The sequence below is a fragment of the Gastrolobium bilobum genome, unplaced genomic scaffold (genome assembly GCF_033153095.1).
Source record: "Gastrolobium bilobum isolate Gb01-03AN ecotype WA unplaced genomic scaffold, APGP_CSIRO_Gbil_v1 utg15403, whole genome shotgun sequence".
Taxonomy (NCBI): Eukaryota; Viridiplantae; Streptophyta; class Magnoliopsida; order Fabales; family Fabaceae; genus Gastrolobium; species Gastrolobium bilobum.
The window spans coordinates 549,001-566,531 of record NW_026898870.1 but is presented as its reverse complement, the minus strand read 5'-3'; the positions used below and the strand labels follow the sequence as shown (position 1 = coordinate 566,531).

General features: G+C 35.6%; 1 protein-coding gene across 2 annotated transcripts; it reads left to right on the top strand.

Moving 5' to 3' along the window:
• Positions 1–5,221: 5,221 nt before the first annotated feature.
• On the top strand, positions 5,222–15,897 carry LOC133284887 (mitochondrial Rho GTPase 1-like). Of its 2 annotated transcripts, none has more exons than XM_061482014.1 (15): positions 5,222–5,350; positions 5,469–5,691; positions 6,205–6,337; positions 6,693–6,842; positions 6,963–7,139; positions 7,317–7,565; positions 10,892–10,960; positions 11,265–11,320; positions 11,634–11,715; positions 11,991–12,202; positions 12,297–12,366; positions 12,527–12,639; positions 13,275–13,425; positions 14,650–14,836; positions 15,584–15,897. In XM_061482014.1, exons 2-15 carry the CDS (start codon positions 5,474–5,476, stop codon positions 15,655–15,657), a joined length of 1,941 nt encoding a protein of 646 aa, XP_061337998.1. In that variant the 5' UTR covers positions 5,222–5,350; positions 5,469–5,473; the 3' UTR covers positions 15,658–15,897. The 2 variants fall into 2 exon arrangements, with proteins under 2 accessions (XP_061337998.1, XP_061337999.1); XM_061482015.1 differs by having other exon boundaries at positions 5,260–5,366.
• The last annotated feature ends 1,634 nt before the right edge of the window (positions 15,898–17,531 follow it).

Sequence of the window (17,531 nt, the reverse complement as noted above, 5' to 3'; positions counted from 1 at the left end):
TTATAGATTCTATAAGCTCTACTTGTAAGTGAATATCCTAGAAATATGCCTTCATCGGCTTTAGAGTCAAATTTGCCAAGGTTTTCTTTTTAATTATTTAAAACAAAACATTTGCAACCAAAGACATGAAAATATGAAATATTGGGTTTTCTTCCTTTGTAAAGTTCATAGGGAGTTTTCTTTAAAATAGGTCTAATTAAAGCATGGTTCATAACATAACACGCGGTGCCAACGGCTTCCGCCCAAAAATATTTTGGAAGATCATTTTCATTTAACATGGTTCTAGCAAGTTCTTCCAATACACGATTTTTTCTTTCTACAACTCCATTTAGTTGTGGAGTCCTATGAGCGGAAAAATTATGTTTAATACCGTTTTCTTCACAAAACATTTCAAATTCTTGATTTTCAAATTCTCCGCCGTGATCGGTTCTAATTGAAACAATATTTGAAGATTGTTCATTTTGAATAAGCTTGGCTAGTCTCTTGAATGATTTAAAAACATTGCTTTTATATGTAAGAAACAAAGTCCAAGTGTAGCGAGAATAATCATCCACAATGACCAAGGCATAGTAATTGCCACCAAAGCTCATGGTTCTAGTTGGTCCAAAAAGATCCATATGTAAAAGTTGTAAAGGCTTTGTGGTAGAAACAATATTTTTTGATTTAAAAGAAGCCTTTACTTGTTTTCCCATTTGACAAGCGTCACAAACTTTATCTTTTTCAAATTTGAGCTTTGGTAATCCAATAACTAAGTCTAAGGATATCAATTTGCTCAATTGACCCATGCCAATGTGTGCTATTCTTCTATGCCATAACCAAGAATCATATTCCTTACTAATCAAACATTTATCATCATTTGAAGGCATACCATCTAAGTCTATCATATAAATGTTATCCACTCTATGACCAAGAAACTTAACTTGCCCATCAATTAGACTCTCAATTTTACAAGAGGTTGAGTAAAAAATAATTTTATAATTTTTATCACATAATTGACTAATGCTAAGCAAGTTATGTCTAAGGCCCTCAACAAGCAAAACATTTTCTATAGAAACGGAGGAGGAATTACCAACTTTTCCAATACCGAAAATCTTTCCTTTGTTGTTATCTTCATGGGAAACGTGTCCATGTTCTTTTTTGGTGAATGATTGGAACTTAGTCACATCTCCCGTCATGTGACTTGAGCAACCACTATCCAAGTACCATTTAGAGCTTTTAGCCTTCAAGCAAACCTACATCACAAAGTCAAGATTTAATCTTTGGTACCCAAACCTTGTTGGGTCCTTGTGTGTTAGTCTTGGGCTTAGTTCCCTTAGGAACCCACACTTTCTTTTGCCCAATAATACCATTCTTTCTAACTTTACATGTGGATGCACTATGACCTTTTCCACCACAATGAAAACATTTAATGAATGGACTACTTGTCATGTAGGATGGAGAAATGAAAAAGTTTTTATATGATTTTTCTCGTGTGCTAGTGTCAAAGCCTAAACCGGATTTGTTGAACATGCATCTTTGTTTACCAAGCAACATATTTAAGTTATCTCTTCCACATGTGAATTTGCTTAGAATTTCATTTAAATCATCAATTTCATTGTTTAGATTTTTACATGAAGTACATGATGATGAAGATGCATTATCATTTGAAGATAGGCATTTGATACAACTAGTGCTAGCATCAAGTAATTTGAAAGTTTCATTTTCATCTTTCAAATCTTTCACTTCCTTTTCTAAAGATGCAATTTGTTTTTCCAAAGAACTAATAGTTTTCCTTGATTCTCTAAGAGTTTTACATGTTTTAGTGTTTCATTATGCATTTCTTCAAACATGTCAGACAACTCATCATATGAAGGGGAAATAGTAGAGCAAGACGAGTTTACCTCGGTTTTGGATTCATTTTCGCCTCATTTGCCATGAGACATATATGTTGAGTTCCTTTACTTGATTTCTCCGGTGGTCTCCCATCTTGCATGAAGCATAGGTTTGCTTCTTCCTTGGAGTCATAATTGGAAGAACTAGATTCGTCATCCCAAACAAGATAACCCTTCTTGAAGTTCCTTCTATCATTGCCTTGCTTCTTTTCATATTTGTCTTTCTTTTGAATATTTGGACAATCCGATTTGTAGTGACCAGTTTTTCCACATTCATAGCAAGTGATGGTGAGTTGTGAGGATCCTTCATCTTTAGATCTTCTTCTACGAGGAAATGCGGATTTCTTTGAAAAATTCTTCTTAAAGAATTTTCCATACTTCTTTACGAAGAGACTCATCTCATCTTCATTAAGGCCATTTTCGAAATCTTCATCTTCTTTTCCTTCATCCTTCTCCTTGCTTGGTGTTGAGGCTTTCAAGGCAATTCCCTTACTTTTCTTGATGGCTTGTTCCTTCAAGGTTATTCTAGTTAGCTCCATTTCATACTCTTGAAGTTTGCCGAACAAGGTTGCAAGATCCACGGTTTTTAAATCTTTTGATTTCGTAATAGCCGTTAACTTGGGTTGCCATTCCCTATTGTGCACACTTCTCATCATCTTAGCAATTAACTCAATGTTAGTAAAAGATTTATCTAAAGCATTTAGATGAGTGACAAGGTGTGTGAATCTCTTTTGCATACTTTGAATACTTTCATTCTCATGAATCTCAAACATTTCAAATTCTCTAGTGAGTGCATTTAATTTTGTAAATTTAACATCACTCGTTCCTTGATGGGTTATTTGAAGAGTATCCCACATTTCCTTAGCATTCTTACAATTTGAAACACGAAAGTATTCATCACGACCTAAGGCATTTGTGATCAAGTTTTGAGCTCTAGCATTCCAATTTCCTTTCTTAATTTCATCTTCAGTGTAATTATCTATATCTTTAGGAATATCTTCATCCTTCTCATTTTTTATAGTAGGTGGTGTGTACCCTTTTTCAACTACACTCCATACTCTTAAATCATTAGATTGAAGAAATATTTTCATCCGACTCTTCCAATAAGAATAATCGACACCATTAAAAAATGGAGGTCTAGTACTAGATGATCCTTCAAGGGGCATATCATGGTTCAAAGAAGCCATCCCTTCTCTTGAAGCGGTTAAGCTCTTTACACAAGAGCTCAAGCTCTGATACCACTTGTTGGACATGTGGCTTCAATACTCAAGAGGGGGGGTGAATTGAGTTTTACAAAATCTTTTCGCAAAGTACATCCTTTGATGTTTTAAAGACTATTTCTTCAATAAAGTAATTTAATAAGGAAATGTCTAATTGTAAAAGCAAGTGTAGTGATCAACAAAGTAAGCAAGCGAATATATATAAAGACAATCTAAGATGCAATTTTAATACTTAAATAAAGAGATTAAGGTTAAAGAGATTGAAAACTAGATGTATCCTGGTTCGGTCACCACCACCGTGACCTACGTCCAGACTGAAGCCGCTCGATCAATTCTTTTCACTAACTATCAAGTTTGAGGGTGCTTGACAAACCACTACAACTTTTCAAGACTTCGGGCTCTTGATGCCTTACACTTTTTCACTCCAAATTTTTTTAGGAATTTGGTGACCTTTCAAGTGTGTAGGGTTCACTCCCCTAGCTACTCAAGTAATCAAGGAAGGTGTTTAATAATGGCTAAGTACTCTCAAAGTACAAATAACACAAGTTGAAGAACAATGATATATGACACTCTCACAAGAATAAAGCTCAAATAGAATTTATGATCAAGAAAACAAGAATAATGCAAATAGGATGAGAATTAATGAGTAATGATGATCAATAAGTGTGTGCCATCAATGGGAACAATAGTCTCTATTTATAGAGGGCCTCTATGGCCTTTTTCCTACTCATTTTCGCAAACTAGCCGTTTTATAGCCGTTATTTTTGTCTCTGAACAGTAGGTACTCGATTACCATTGAGTGGGTAATCGATTACCATGCGGGGGTGTTTGTTGCAAGTTTTTGAAGAGGATTACCGGTAATCCTTCTTTGGTAAATGTAATTACCACGTTTGGTAGAAGGAGTAAATTAGGATTCCCGGATATCCAAGGATTACCGGTAATTTGATTTATAAAGAAAAGTCACTATTTAGATTACCAAAAATAATATGGTAATTCGAAATACCAATCAGAATACCAAGTAAAGGGAAAACACAACAATAAATTTTGAGAAAAAATACACCAATACACATAAAAATCTAGACCCAATCTATCAATTACAAAAGTAAAAATAGTTTGGGGTTATTTTTGTAAAATAACCTCATATTCGAAGTCATATTTCGTTCTAAACCAAATATGGAATCAGTAATTTTTACCCAATATTTCCGGTAATATTTTGGCGAACCAAACACCTCTTTCGTAAGATTCCAAGTAAACTCAATTTCTACTGTATTCCCATTAATCATGACTCCCGGTCACCAAAAAATTTCTCTTGTACCAAACACACCCAGGGTAATCGATTACCATTGTTTGGTGATCGATTACCAACCTGTTGAAAGGTTGGTTTTCGCCTTGAAATGGTTTTCTCTTGATTCACATCATTTTCAAATATTGTTTAAACATTTTATGATCATTGAAAAATATGTTTTCATGTTAAGAATGTATTTGAATGTCAAACGATGATTTAATGCATGTATTTAAAAAATAGTTTGAGCTTCGTTCTTGTAAAGAATCAATTTACAAATAATCCTAAGTCCTACAGTATATTACTCTGAGTTTGGACTTAGAGACTTCTCTTGAAGCTTGAGTCTTGATCTTGTTTAGACTTCTTTTTTATGGTTGCACCTTGAAGCTTTCTTTCCATGTTTGTCATTATCGAAATCGTTGAACCTTTATATTCTTTTCATAGAGTGCATTGGTTCCACAGAAGGGGTAGGATATTGTAAGTTGTAACAATTAATTAGTGTTACTACTAATCGATTTCACCTTCAAATTATGTTGATTTAACAGTTATATTTATTTTCATCTTTGTATGGTTAGTGAGAATAAATATAAAGTATCATCAAATATGAAAAATCATAATCATACAAAGATAAAAATAAATATAATCGTTGAATTAATATAATCGATTTAATGTGAAATTGATTGATATTTACAATATATTTTTTCTAAGTTGAATACCAAGGGGAAAAAATAAAATTATAATACGCGGCATATAAATCTATAAACGACTAAAAAGTTAATGGAGCGTAGACGACTGTCGTTTTATGAAAGCTCAATTCTGTGGTGCCCTGGGGCGCAAGACAAGTAACAGTGCTACAAAGGAAAAGGACTCTAAAGGCTTGACGGCCACCTACTAGCACCGGCAAGGTTACACACCTAGTGTTAGGGTTTTTACTTTACGCTGCTCTCACAACACAACACAGCACAGCACAGACACAGGTACTTACACTCCAACGTAATTCATCTCTCTCTCTCTCTCTCTCTCTCTCTCTCTCTCTCTCTCTCTCTCTCTGCTTTGTAATTGGGATTTTTAGGTTTTTGCTATGCGCTTTTGCAGCATCCATGGCAAAAGCCTCTGCTGGAACCGTCAATCCACACGGCAGGACTGGAGTTCGTATTGTTGTGGCCGGAGACCAGGGCACCGGAAAATCAAGCCTCATTATTACAGCTGCCGCCGACAACTTCCCGGTGAATGTGCCACCGGTGTTGCCTCCCACGAGGCTTCCTGAAGATCTGTATCCGGATCGCGTGCCTATCACAATTATTGACACCTCTTCCCGGTATCAAACTTTAACGTTCTTATCTTTTGGTTCACGAGGCATTCATAACTGAAGTAACACCGTTTCGAAAGTGACAGTAATGGCTTTTCCTTTTCAAGGTTCGCAGGCCTTAAAAATAGATAATAAAACTAGAATGTTTTGAGTAGCAGTACCTGTTGTTGTTGTGATTCGGCGGTTTTTTTTTTTTTTTTTTACTAAATATACAACATCTTCTGGTGTTTCGGAGTTGATGTTTCGTTTTGGAGCTAAGCTAAGCCTTATCTTGTACCTGAATGTTCTCCCTTTGAAACCAGTTTGGCTGTTTGGTTTCTGAGCTCTTTGCTGATCGAGGTCATGGAATTATGTTAAGTTGTTTGACATTATGTTTATCGTGTCCTATTCGCCAAATAAGAAATTTAAAGTATAAGTATACACTCTGCAATCTCTTAGAAAAATGCTATTTCCTGCTTGTACCTTTATCTATTGTTAGGGCAATGTTTACAGTTTGCTTTATTATTATTATTATTATTGCAGTCCTGAGGATAGTGTTAAAGTTGCTGAAGAATTGCAGCGGGCTGACACAGTTGTCCTCACTTATGCATGCGATCGGCCTGAGACACTTGAAAATCTGAGTATATTTTGGCTCCCACATCTTCGCAAATTAGAGGTTCTGATCTTATAGTATTATTATTATTATTATTATTATTATTATTATTATTATTACTTTACCTCTCCAAGGACTATATGTTCAATTACAGCTCCTTTTATCTTTTAAAAGTGAAGAGGAAAAAAAAAGGAGGGAGAAAATAAATATTCCTCAAGAATGGAAAGGGAGGTCCTAATAGATTATTGTAAATTGCTAAACCCATTCTGCTCTTCTTTCTTGTAAAAACATCTTCTATTCTTGTGCACATACTTGTTTACTGTTCATCATACAGCCTAATTAGATTCACACAATATATTTGTTCTTTTTATTTTAAGTGTATATATGCATGATATGGATATTTGAACTTAATGAACAGGTAAAAGTTCCAGTTATAGTGGTTGGCTGTAAGCTTGATTTGAGAGATGAAAATCAGCAGGTGAGCCTAGAACAGGTGATGTCCCCAATAATGCAACAGTTCCGAGAGATTGAAACTTGCATTGAGTGTTCAGCATCTAGGCATATTCAGGTATATTTTATTCATACCATTGCAATCAAACTCCTTGTTTTGACATCTGATTTTAAAGTTGCTGATCAATTATATCTGGATTTTGGTTCATACAATTGTAATGAAATTTTCTTATTGAAGGTCCCTGAAGTTTTCTACTATGCACAAAAGGCTGTTCTTCATCCAACGGCTCCCTTATTTGATCAGGAGTCACAGACTCTAAAGCCTCGATGTGTGCGGGCCTTGAAGCGGATTTTTATCCTCTGTGATCATGACAGAGATGGTGCCCTGAGTGATGCTGAGCTGAATGATTTTCAGGTTGTATTCTCCCCTTTTAAGAAGAATATATTAAATATCAAAATTGAGGCCTATTTATTATCCGAGTACTATAATCTGGCACCTTAGAGCTTGATTATAAACTTGTTTCTATTATGTTATGATGGTAAGGTAATTATTGCATATGATTTGTGAAAAAACTAACAAAACTATCGACAGGTTAAATGTTTCAATGCTCCTTTGCAACCATCTGAAATTGTGGGTGTAAAGAAGGTTGTACAAGAAAAATTGCCTGAAGGTGTGAATGAACGCGGACTTACTTTGACGGGATTTCTTTTTCTTCATGCCCTTTTCATAGAAAAAGGGCGTCTTGAGACAACATGGACTGTGCTCAGGAAGTTTGGATATAATGATGATATCAAGCTTGCTGATGATCTGATTCCACCTTTGAAACGTGCTCCTGATCAGGTATTTCTTTTGAGATGAATTGTGTCCTCATGTGTATTATATATGGTATACCTTTATGTGTTATACCTGCCTGAGATCAATCTGTGAACGTGATACGATACCACCTCCAAGGGCAATTTAGGGAAAGCAATATAGCTGACTCAGCAAAACAGAATGGAAGCACGGGATAGCAAGTTAGTTACGAAGGAATTGGTTTAAATATAGAGGAAGGGGTGCTTGTAGGAGGTATCTAGAATCTTAGTGGAATTACTTGGGCCCCTTGGGGATTGGGAGAGAGTGGAGCCTCTCCAATTGCTTCACACTATCTCTTACTTTATGCATTGTATTTCCTTTCCAGTAATGTATTTCTGTTGGCTATGTAATGAGTAGTTTGAGCTGCACAACTCTGTAATCTGCCATTGCATTTGTCTGTTATTAATCCTGAGATTAATACTGCTGTAATACGGGTTCAGACCAAGTTATATACATATAGATTTGTATTTCAGTTCCTATTTCCATTTTGTTTAGTGTAATTGCTGGTTGGTCTGTATCAAATTGGTATCAGAGCTATCCGATCCGGTAGCTTTGAACCACGCTGATAAAAAAAAAAAAAAATAAAAAAAAAAATAAAAAAAAATGGAAAACAGATCTGAAAATTGGAGGAAGAGCGAGTTGCAACTGGAATATAGATTTCAAGAATGGAAGAAAAGGGAGAGTCAAGTGGAGGAAAACCATAAGAAGATACTTAAGCTTCTTGATGAACTTCTTCAGAAGACCAAGCATCACTCACACAGAAGACAACCAGACAGAAAACGAGGCGGAACCAAGGAAACAGAGCGGCTACGTTCTAGTCCAGAAATGGAAATGCAGAGGGATCTTGTGGTGGAGAAACACAAGGTGGACAGGGAGGAAATTCAGAGTGAATCTCAACAAGAGGCATTAGACGATCCTTATAAAGTGTTATACTCGCTTAAACAGAGCGGAACGATGGCTGAGTTCAAACGTGAGTTCGAGAAGGTGATCGGAGATCTGCGATTTGAGGATGAGGAGCTACTTAAAAGGGCTTGGCTCAAAGGCGTTAAGAGTAGCATCCGCGAAGAGTTGATGATGTACCCTGCCATCAGTTTGTCGGAGATGATCAAATTCTCCTTGAAGATAGAGAAGAGGAGCGTGTGGATGGAGGAAAGGCTGAGTGCAGTAGGGAAGGATGGAACGAGTGGGCTCAACAGAGGGGTTCAGGCCCAACATAGTAGCAACAGCCCATATGAGAGTAAAATTTGGGGGTTTTCTGTTTTGGGCTCTTTCAACCCAACGACATATACGCAGCCCAATTCACTTAATACTAAAAATGCTAGTTCCTATAACGTTAGGGTTGCAAATAAAGATAATTCAAAGGCGGCAGCGACGAAGGTAACCGTAAACACCGTTAATCAAGCCTACGACGGTGGTCACACATCAGATAGCCAAGTGCACAACACTCGACGGCTCTCACAGGCGGAGCTCCGAGATCGTCTGCAAGTGTTAATAGTTAAAGACGAAGACGAAGAAGGAGGAGAACAAGTGACTAGCGCAACGGTGAACGGAGGTAAAGATCAGGAGAGGAAAGAAGAAGTAGAAACAGAGGTTGAAAAGAAGTCGCATAGTAAATCTATGTTAGGGAAATGGGAGATCATGGAAAAGAGTGAGGAAACTCAAAAGGAAGCTGTCATAGGAGGAGTACGTATAATTGAAGACTTTTTGGAAGTACAAAACAGAACAGAAATGATTGGCGTTAAGGAGATGGAAGCCAAGAAGAAAATGAAAATCCAAATGGAGAGGGTGATGATAGATGGCAACCTTTCACCATGTCACGTGGTGGAGGAGCAGAAGAAAAGAATGAGAGAAGAAAAGCTTGTAATGGCCATGAAGAGACCGACTGAGCCTCCATCATTAGGACCATCGAACCCATACGCTTGCATGGCAGCTGATGGCATCCCTGTGATTGAGATGCAGGTGGAAAAAAATGTTGCACCACCTCAAATCAAAAGTAGCGGCTACAAGGAGGAAGGAGCCAGCTTAATGAGGAAATTCCATACCTTGGGTCAATTTTTTGACCTAGAGGGCCAAACCCAAATAAGGAAGAAACAAAAATGGGTGTTTGAGATGAAAGAAAATGAAAAATTGCAAAGGCTGGGCTCTTCTTTTAATAACTCAAGAGGTCAGGCCCAACACCTAATACCCATCAATTGCTACCTGTCAAAGGACTTCTTTGGTCGTACAACTATGGGTACTCAAGAATATGGAGACCACGAAGGTGAGGCAATGATTTTCAACTATGGGTACACTTCTAAGGCATTTACGAAATCGATTGAGTTTAGAGACGATATACAATTTGGAAGAAGCAAAACTGCAGTATTTTTTAAAATGCCAGGTACAAGTTTCCATACACACACAAATTATGTGATGTTGCCATGCTATTGCAAAACACGATCTGTTGCTGTTGGTTGTTTAAATAAGGATATTTCTAATAATTTTAAGCATACTAATTTGGAAGTATATGAGAAGCATGTTCAAGATTTGAAAATGAATGTTGATCAGTGGTTGGAAGGTTGGCTTGAGGAGAAAAAAAATGGGGAAATGCTACAAAGATGGGAGAGCATGAAAGAATATTTAAGAGTTGCTAAGCATCATCTTGCAGAAGTTACAAACGAATGGGATAGGATTGAAGAACAAGCATGGGATCCCGGTGGAAATTGCCAAGCTTGGTGCATATGTAAGGTCCCACAATTCAAACAGTGGGATCCAGGAGGAGGGTTTTTATGGGTTGAACTGCACCTTGAGGACAAGGTGCTTAAAAGGGGTGGAGTATTGATACGATACCACCTCCAAGGGCAATTTAGGGAAAGCAATATAGCTGACTCAGCAAAACAGAATGGAAGCACGGGATAGCAAGTTAGTTACGAAGGAATTGGTTTAAATATAGAGGAAGGGGTGCTTGTAGGAGGTATCTAGAATCTTAGTGGAATTACTTGGGCCCCTTGGGGATTGGGAGAGAGTGGAGCCTCTCCAATTGCTTCACACTATCTCTTACTTTATGCATTGTATTTCCTTTCCAGTAATGTATTTCTGTTGGCTATGTAATGAGTAGTTTGAGCTGCACAACTCTGTAATCTGCCATTGCATTTGTCTCTGTTATTAATCCTGAGATTAATACTGCTGTAATACGGGTTCAGACCAAGTTATATACATATAGATTTGTATTTCAGTTCCTATTTCCATTTTGTTTAGTGTAATTGCTGGTTGGTCTGTATCAGAACGGCAGGGAATTTTTATCTTGTTCTGATCAAGATTGGTTTTAATTTCTGCAGAGTGTGGAGCTGACAAATGAAGCACTTGATTTTTTGAAGGCAATCTTTGATGCATTTGATGGTGATGGTGTATGTCATTTGAACAAATGACCTTGAATATTTACACTTTATCATGATGTTCTTTCATGACTGAAAGGTCATGGGTTCGAATCTAGGAAACAGCCTCTTTGCAATTATGCAAGGGTAAGGCTGCATACAAGGATTACCTCCGCCCCCACACTCGCTAGTCGGGTTTAACGGGGAGTGATTTTTATCATGCTGCCCATTATGTTATTTTCTAATATTTCTCAAACGACTTCATTGTGATTTCAGTAACAAATGAAAACTTGCCTAACTCTTCTTGAAATTTGACCATATCTTTTTGTTCCTCCAGGATGGGATGTTGCGATCCCGTGAACTTGAAGAATTATTTTCTACTGCCCCAGAAAGGTAGATTGCTTTCTCACATTTTGTGCTAGATATGCTTACTTTATTATCCACCACTCCACGGTATGTAGATTGCCTTGCATTGGTTTCTTCTTGAATTGGTAATGGGGTAGAATGATGTGGAGTTTATTATATGCTGTACTTTTCAAATGTAGAAATGCTATGAGGATCTTTTTTATATTTCTAGCTTTCCTTCTTCAATGTTTTTGAAAACTCTACCCATGGCAATTTTTTCTATGTATGCCTTTCCTGAGTCTGAATATCATTAAGAACTTGTGCCAATGTTATTTGATATTTTTTGGTTTTTTATTTGCAGTCCTTGGACTGGATCTCCATATGAGGATGCTGCGGAAAAAAGTGCATTTGGAGGACTATCTCTTGATGCATTTTTGTCAGAGGTGTGCAAGTCTTCTACCTTCTTTTCTATTCTCCCATTCCTGCATTTTGCTGAATAATGTTTTTAGAAGAGCGTGAGCGTCTTTTATCACTCAATTAATTTGGAATGTGCTTTGAGAATCAAGATTGCTTGAGTTTTATGTCTGTCATTACTGATATCTTTTCCTTAATTTAAATATGTATGTATGACTTTATATGTGGTGTGTATACTTTAGCATTTTATCTCCGTTGCCATTACTTATTATTGGTTTTTTAATATATTAATTTTTCTGGACAGTGGGCACTTATGACGCTTCTGAACCCAACTTTTAGTGTGGAGAATCTGATATACATTGGTTACCCTGGTGATCCATCATCTGCTATCCGTGTAACTAGGAAGCGACGTTTGGATCGCAAGAAGCAACATTCAGAAAGAAATGTTTTGCAGTGCTTTGTTTTTGGGCCTCGGAAGGCTGGAAAATCTGCATTGTTGAATTCTTTTATTGCTGGGTATTTTCACTGTACATGTTTTCTTGAAGCTGCCTGGTAATGTGACTTAAGTTAGTGTATAATATATCTTATTGTTGTTGAATTAATATTGCAGGAAATATTCTGAAAGTTACAATCCAACCACTGAGGATCGTTATGCAGTAAATGTTGTTGATATTTCTATGGTAAATGTTACTTGATTGATATTTGACAATAGCATCTACTTACTGTGCAAAACATTTGTCTCAGCTTTTCCAGAACTAGAGTCTTCTTTTGTTGTATTCATTTATTTTTCTTGGCATTTGTTTCTTCTCTAAGTATATGTTTTATCACTTCTTTTTGCAGGAAAACAAAAAATATCTTGTACTGAGAGAGATTCCTGAAGATGGAGTTAGAAAGCTGCTGTCCAATAAGGAGTCTTTGGCCTCATGTGACATCGCAGTTTTTGTTCATGACAGGTGACAGCTGATAGTAAAGACATTATACCATAGAAGTAATGGGTTATCTGTGTGAAAAGTACTTAGGTCATATTTTTTTCTGTTTGAATTGGTTTTATTGTTTCCAATATCCCAAAACCAGAAAAAAGTACGAAATGAAATATTTTTTTTCTAGAGAACACTCAACATCTCTCTCTCTCTCTCTCTTTAATTATAATATTGGAATCAGTATAGTATAAATTTCACTATTATATAACTTATTTAAAAGCGGTTTTTATAAAGTTCCAGAAATTTCTACTCAGTTTCCTTGAATTCAAGTTTTGATTAATTTTGTGTAGTCTGTTTAAATAAATTCATAAGCAATTGGAAAAATTCTGTTGTACCCTTGGATGAGCTTCCTAAAGCAATATCTGGGTTGTTTTTATAAACTAACATTTGCAACTTACAGGCATAAGTTGAAAATAATTTAAAAATAAGATTTTCAAGTCATTTTGAATTTGCATAGTATGATTTCAAAAGTACTGACTAAATTGGCAACTCATCCATGGGCTTAAGTTAACTATCATTTCATGACCATGTGCTGTTAGGTGTAGACAACTCATATTAAGTACTTGGAAAATGTTGGTTGTATATAGCTGACTTGATATTCATTATAGGTCTGATGAGTCCTCATGGAAGACATCATCGGAACTCCTGGTAGAAATCGCTGGTCATGGAGAAGATACTGGCTTTGAGGTGCCCTGCCTTATAGTTGCAGCTAAAGATGATCTGGATTCATTTCCAATGGCTATACAAGAGTCAACTAGGGTATTTTCGACTGGCTTATTTCTTTGCAATGATCGTGTGCATAATTTAGTGTGCATATTGATGTACATAATTATTAGATGGTCGGATAAAAATTTATTTAATGTGGTGAACATGACATGTTTTGGATTTATGATTTCATCCAAACTTTCTAAATATTGATACATATCAAGTACTAGTCTCTCTCTCTGTATTTTTTGTCCTTCAGATTGAAATTTGATTTAGAAAATTAGAAGTCAGTTTCAATTACCTTGTTTCCCTTTTTATATGTATTATGTTGGGGAACTTCTTCTTTTTTGACATTTGCATTTTACTTGGATGTTTATTTTATGTCATCTTTGAATGGAACAAATGAGAGATTGAGGATCTCACTCCTTCCCTATAGCCGTTGTACTAGATTCTGTACACCTGATGTTTGGTAACATTTTTAAGGTGATGCTTACAAAAGAAATGACTTCTAAATTAAATATTATCTTTATTCCGTTTTGAATTTTTGGATTTTTATTTTCAAAAATCTATATTAGAATTGGCTCAAGAAGAAAGACAAACAAGGCATTGGTTTGATTTTCCCATACTAGTGAAGTACAAGACTGGTAGCATAAGATGTTTCGTCTATCAATGTCTAGCTGGTATGCTGAAATTTTTTTGAAAAATAAAAACTAATAAAGCTAACTTACCACCAAGATACCCATTCCAAACAGAAGTTTGATTCCTTTCACTTTATATATTATCTTCGATTGATTTAAATGTGATTACTCTGTTGAGCTGTATAATTATTTAGTTTCCACTCTTTTGTTATAAGACTTTGTTTTCTTGCACATTTTAATAAAGGGGCTAGTTTTGATATATGTTCAATTAATCTATTAGTTGCATACTTGTAGCTAGAAACTTGATATTTTTGGAGTTCATCTTCTAGCTTTGTTTGCACTTGTTTCAATTTTATTTTGAAAATTATATTTGTCAACCTTTTCTACTGACTTTGCAAGCAAGAGTGAAGACTGAAAAGCATACTGTTAGCTTTTCAATTTAGGGTCATGTCTGTGTGAGTGATGGACAGATAAACATAGCCCTGAGATCTAGAACAGATTGTCGGGAAAATATTGTATTCTGATGTCATCCTTAGCATGTGCTATGTAAAACTTGTGCTTGATGCTGAGAAATATTCAAACAACTACTTTATCCTGAATCAACTGCAATGACAATTTTGACATGCCAATGTGTTTTTAGGTTAGTCAAGATATGGGAGTCGAGGCTCCTATACCAATCAGTGTGAAATTAGGGGATTTCAACAGTCTATTTCGCCGAGTTGTAACTGCTGCTGAGCACCCTCATTTAAGCATTCCAGAAACTGAAGCTGGAAGAAGCCGCAAGCAGTATCACAGACTTATAAATCGTTCTCTTATGTTTGTTTCAGGTATGGCAGTTTTTATTAGGTTGACTCTTTCATTCCATACATTTTGTGTCTTAAAGCTGTTTGATCTCTTATGCTAACTTAAATGAGCCTATAAACTTGTCTGAATTTAGGGTGATGTGATTATCTTGATTCAGATGTTCTGTGTCCTTTGGTTGGGTAGTTGTTTATTTTGATTTTCTATACGTTGTCTTATAACCTTGAGGTGTTGTGCAACTGTGGTCCATATTGGGTTTCCATTAAGCTTGTATCTACAGTATTATTATTATTATTATTTCCCTTTTATCTGATTTTTTTTCTTCATTATTCACCCGAGTTGTTCTGTTTTATGTTCTCTTTGATTTATAGTAGGGTGGACGATGCTTGGAATTTAGGGATTAGATAGCCAATATATTATCAGAAAAATCAAATGGTAGTAAATGAATAAATAATTGGGAGTTACTAAGTTCATACATTAGAGAGCTGCCTTCTTGGGAGCCATGTACTTGTTGCATGAAACAGCCACCCTTGTTTGGGCCTACCATATTATTGGATGTTAAATCTGCTGTTCTTTCGGGTTTTTGCTTCTACTTTTGATCATTTTTGCTCTGGAGTTTGGATGACTTTTAGTTTGAGCCTTGTATAGAGTTAACAAAAAAAATATAATAGGCCTCTTTAGACAATTGATTTAACAAAGTCATCTTTTTATTTTATGCTTCTGCTATTTTTGTTTCGGTATTTAATGATTTTATTACCTTCATCATATTGCAGTTGGGGCTGCGGTGGCCGTAGTTGGACTGGCAGCTTATAGGGTATATTCTGCAAGGAAGAGTACCTCTGGTTAAAAGACGGTGGTTCTGTGAATGGAGCAAGGTCTATTACCTTATAATGGGTTATACTGTCAGGTCCAGTTAATTACTTAATTACTGGAATCTTGAAAAGAATGAAAGCATCTCCTCTGTATTGAAGATTACATTTAAGATTTTTAGCTGTGCGCGAAGTTGACCTAAAATCGTAGAAATATTTAGCTTTTAAAAAGCTTCATTTCCTTTAAAAATAAAATAAAATAAAATGGAAGCGTATTAATGAACCAACTATTTTATGCGGGTTTGTCAATATTAAGTATTTAAAATTTTAAACATGTAGGTATCACAAATCTTGGTTTGTGTATGTAATACTATATTTAAAATTGAGTTGATTATAATAATTAAGGGGAAAAAGGAAGAAGTCAATATAATTCGTGTAATTGGATTGTAAGAATAGTTTCATTTAGTTCTGATGTCGACAAGTATGGAATAATTCGTGTCATTGGATTAGTATGGCTGGGTTAGATTGTTATGGTTCATTACACACGTCGAGGATGGAATTTTGGAATTGATTGGTTAGCAGGTCACTGTCAGCAATTTTGGGCGGGGTTAATGCATGTATTTTGCTCATCCTTATTACATGATATCCGACTAGTCTCCTTAACAAACACTTATGGGAGATTTTTTTTTTTTTTTTTGGAAATATTCCAATCAGTTCATTGGTTCGCAACTAATCCGATTCGGGGCGGGTCTAGAATTAAGGCTTTAAACCCCTCCTCAGCCTCGAATCGGATTAGTTGCGAAGCAATGAACCGATTGAAATATTTTATTTTTTTTTAAAAATCTCCCATAAAATGAGAATAGTTGGTAGATAAGAATACTTATTCACAATCAAACTATAAGTGCTAGTATAGATAGAAGTATTCATATCTCAACCAAAAACTTTTAAGATGTTAGGCTTATGAATCATTTAATTTATATGCTCTTTGCTTATATTCTTACCAATCTGGAATTTTATCGCTCAAGTTAAGTCGTACAATTTGTCAATTTTCCCTGGAGCGAAAATTTCTTTGATTATTTATAGTATTATTACCAACTAAGAGTGATCAAGTCTTGAGACAATAAGTTCTGAATAACACAAACCCAAATACTAATCATCATTTAAATATTCGGCTCAATCAATTACTTGATTGACACATGTCAAATCATTGGCTTTGATTTCATTTGTTACTATAGACAAGGAGCCCGTAATAGAGGAGATCAACAACAATGTACTTAGTAAGGAATTCAACAATCAATAAGTTAGATTTCTATATCTCGATTCGAAATTTAATGACATCAAGTTTATGGGTTATTTTATTTATTAAAAAAATATTTTTGCAGTTGTGGCATAAATATTTTTTTCAGCACACTATATACTGCCGGTAGTATATAGTGTGCTGCTTTCTTTTTTATATATTAGCGGGTCTCATTTTTTGTGTAGGTGGCAAACACTTTTTTTTCTACCATAGTGTGAGAAATTTAAAGCACTTTATTTATATGTTATTAGCCTAGTTCATTCTTATCAATGTAGGATGTTATTATCTAAGTGTGAGTTCTATAATTTGTCAGCTCCCCCTTGAGTGGAAATTGCTTTGAACATTCATAAAGTTAGTGACCATCTTCTCTCCCAATCAATTACTTGGAAACATATATAGGTCTAATCACTAGTTCTGATACCACTTTCTAGTAGGCAGTGAATCAAAACAAGAAAGATCAACAAGAATATACTAAGCAAGAAATCAACAAATAATAAGTTGAGTTGACATCACATCTCAACTCAAAACCTGAACACATTAAATTTATTAAGTCATTTAACCTCCAAGGGTAGCTCAGTTGGCAGCTGAGCTCCCAAGGGATTGCTTGGTGCAGGG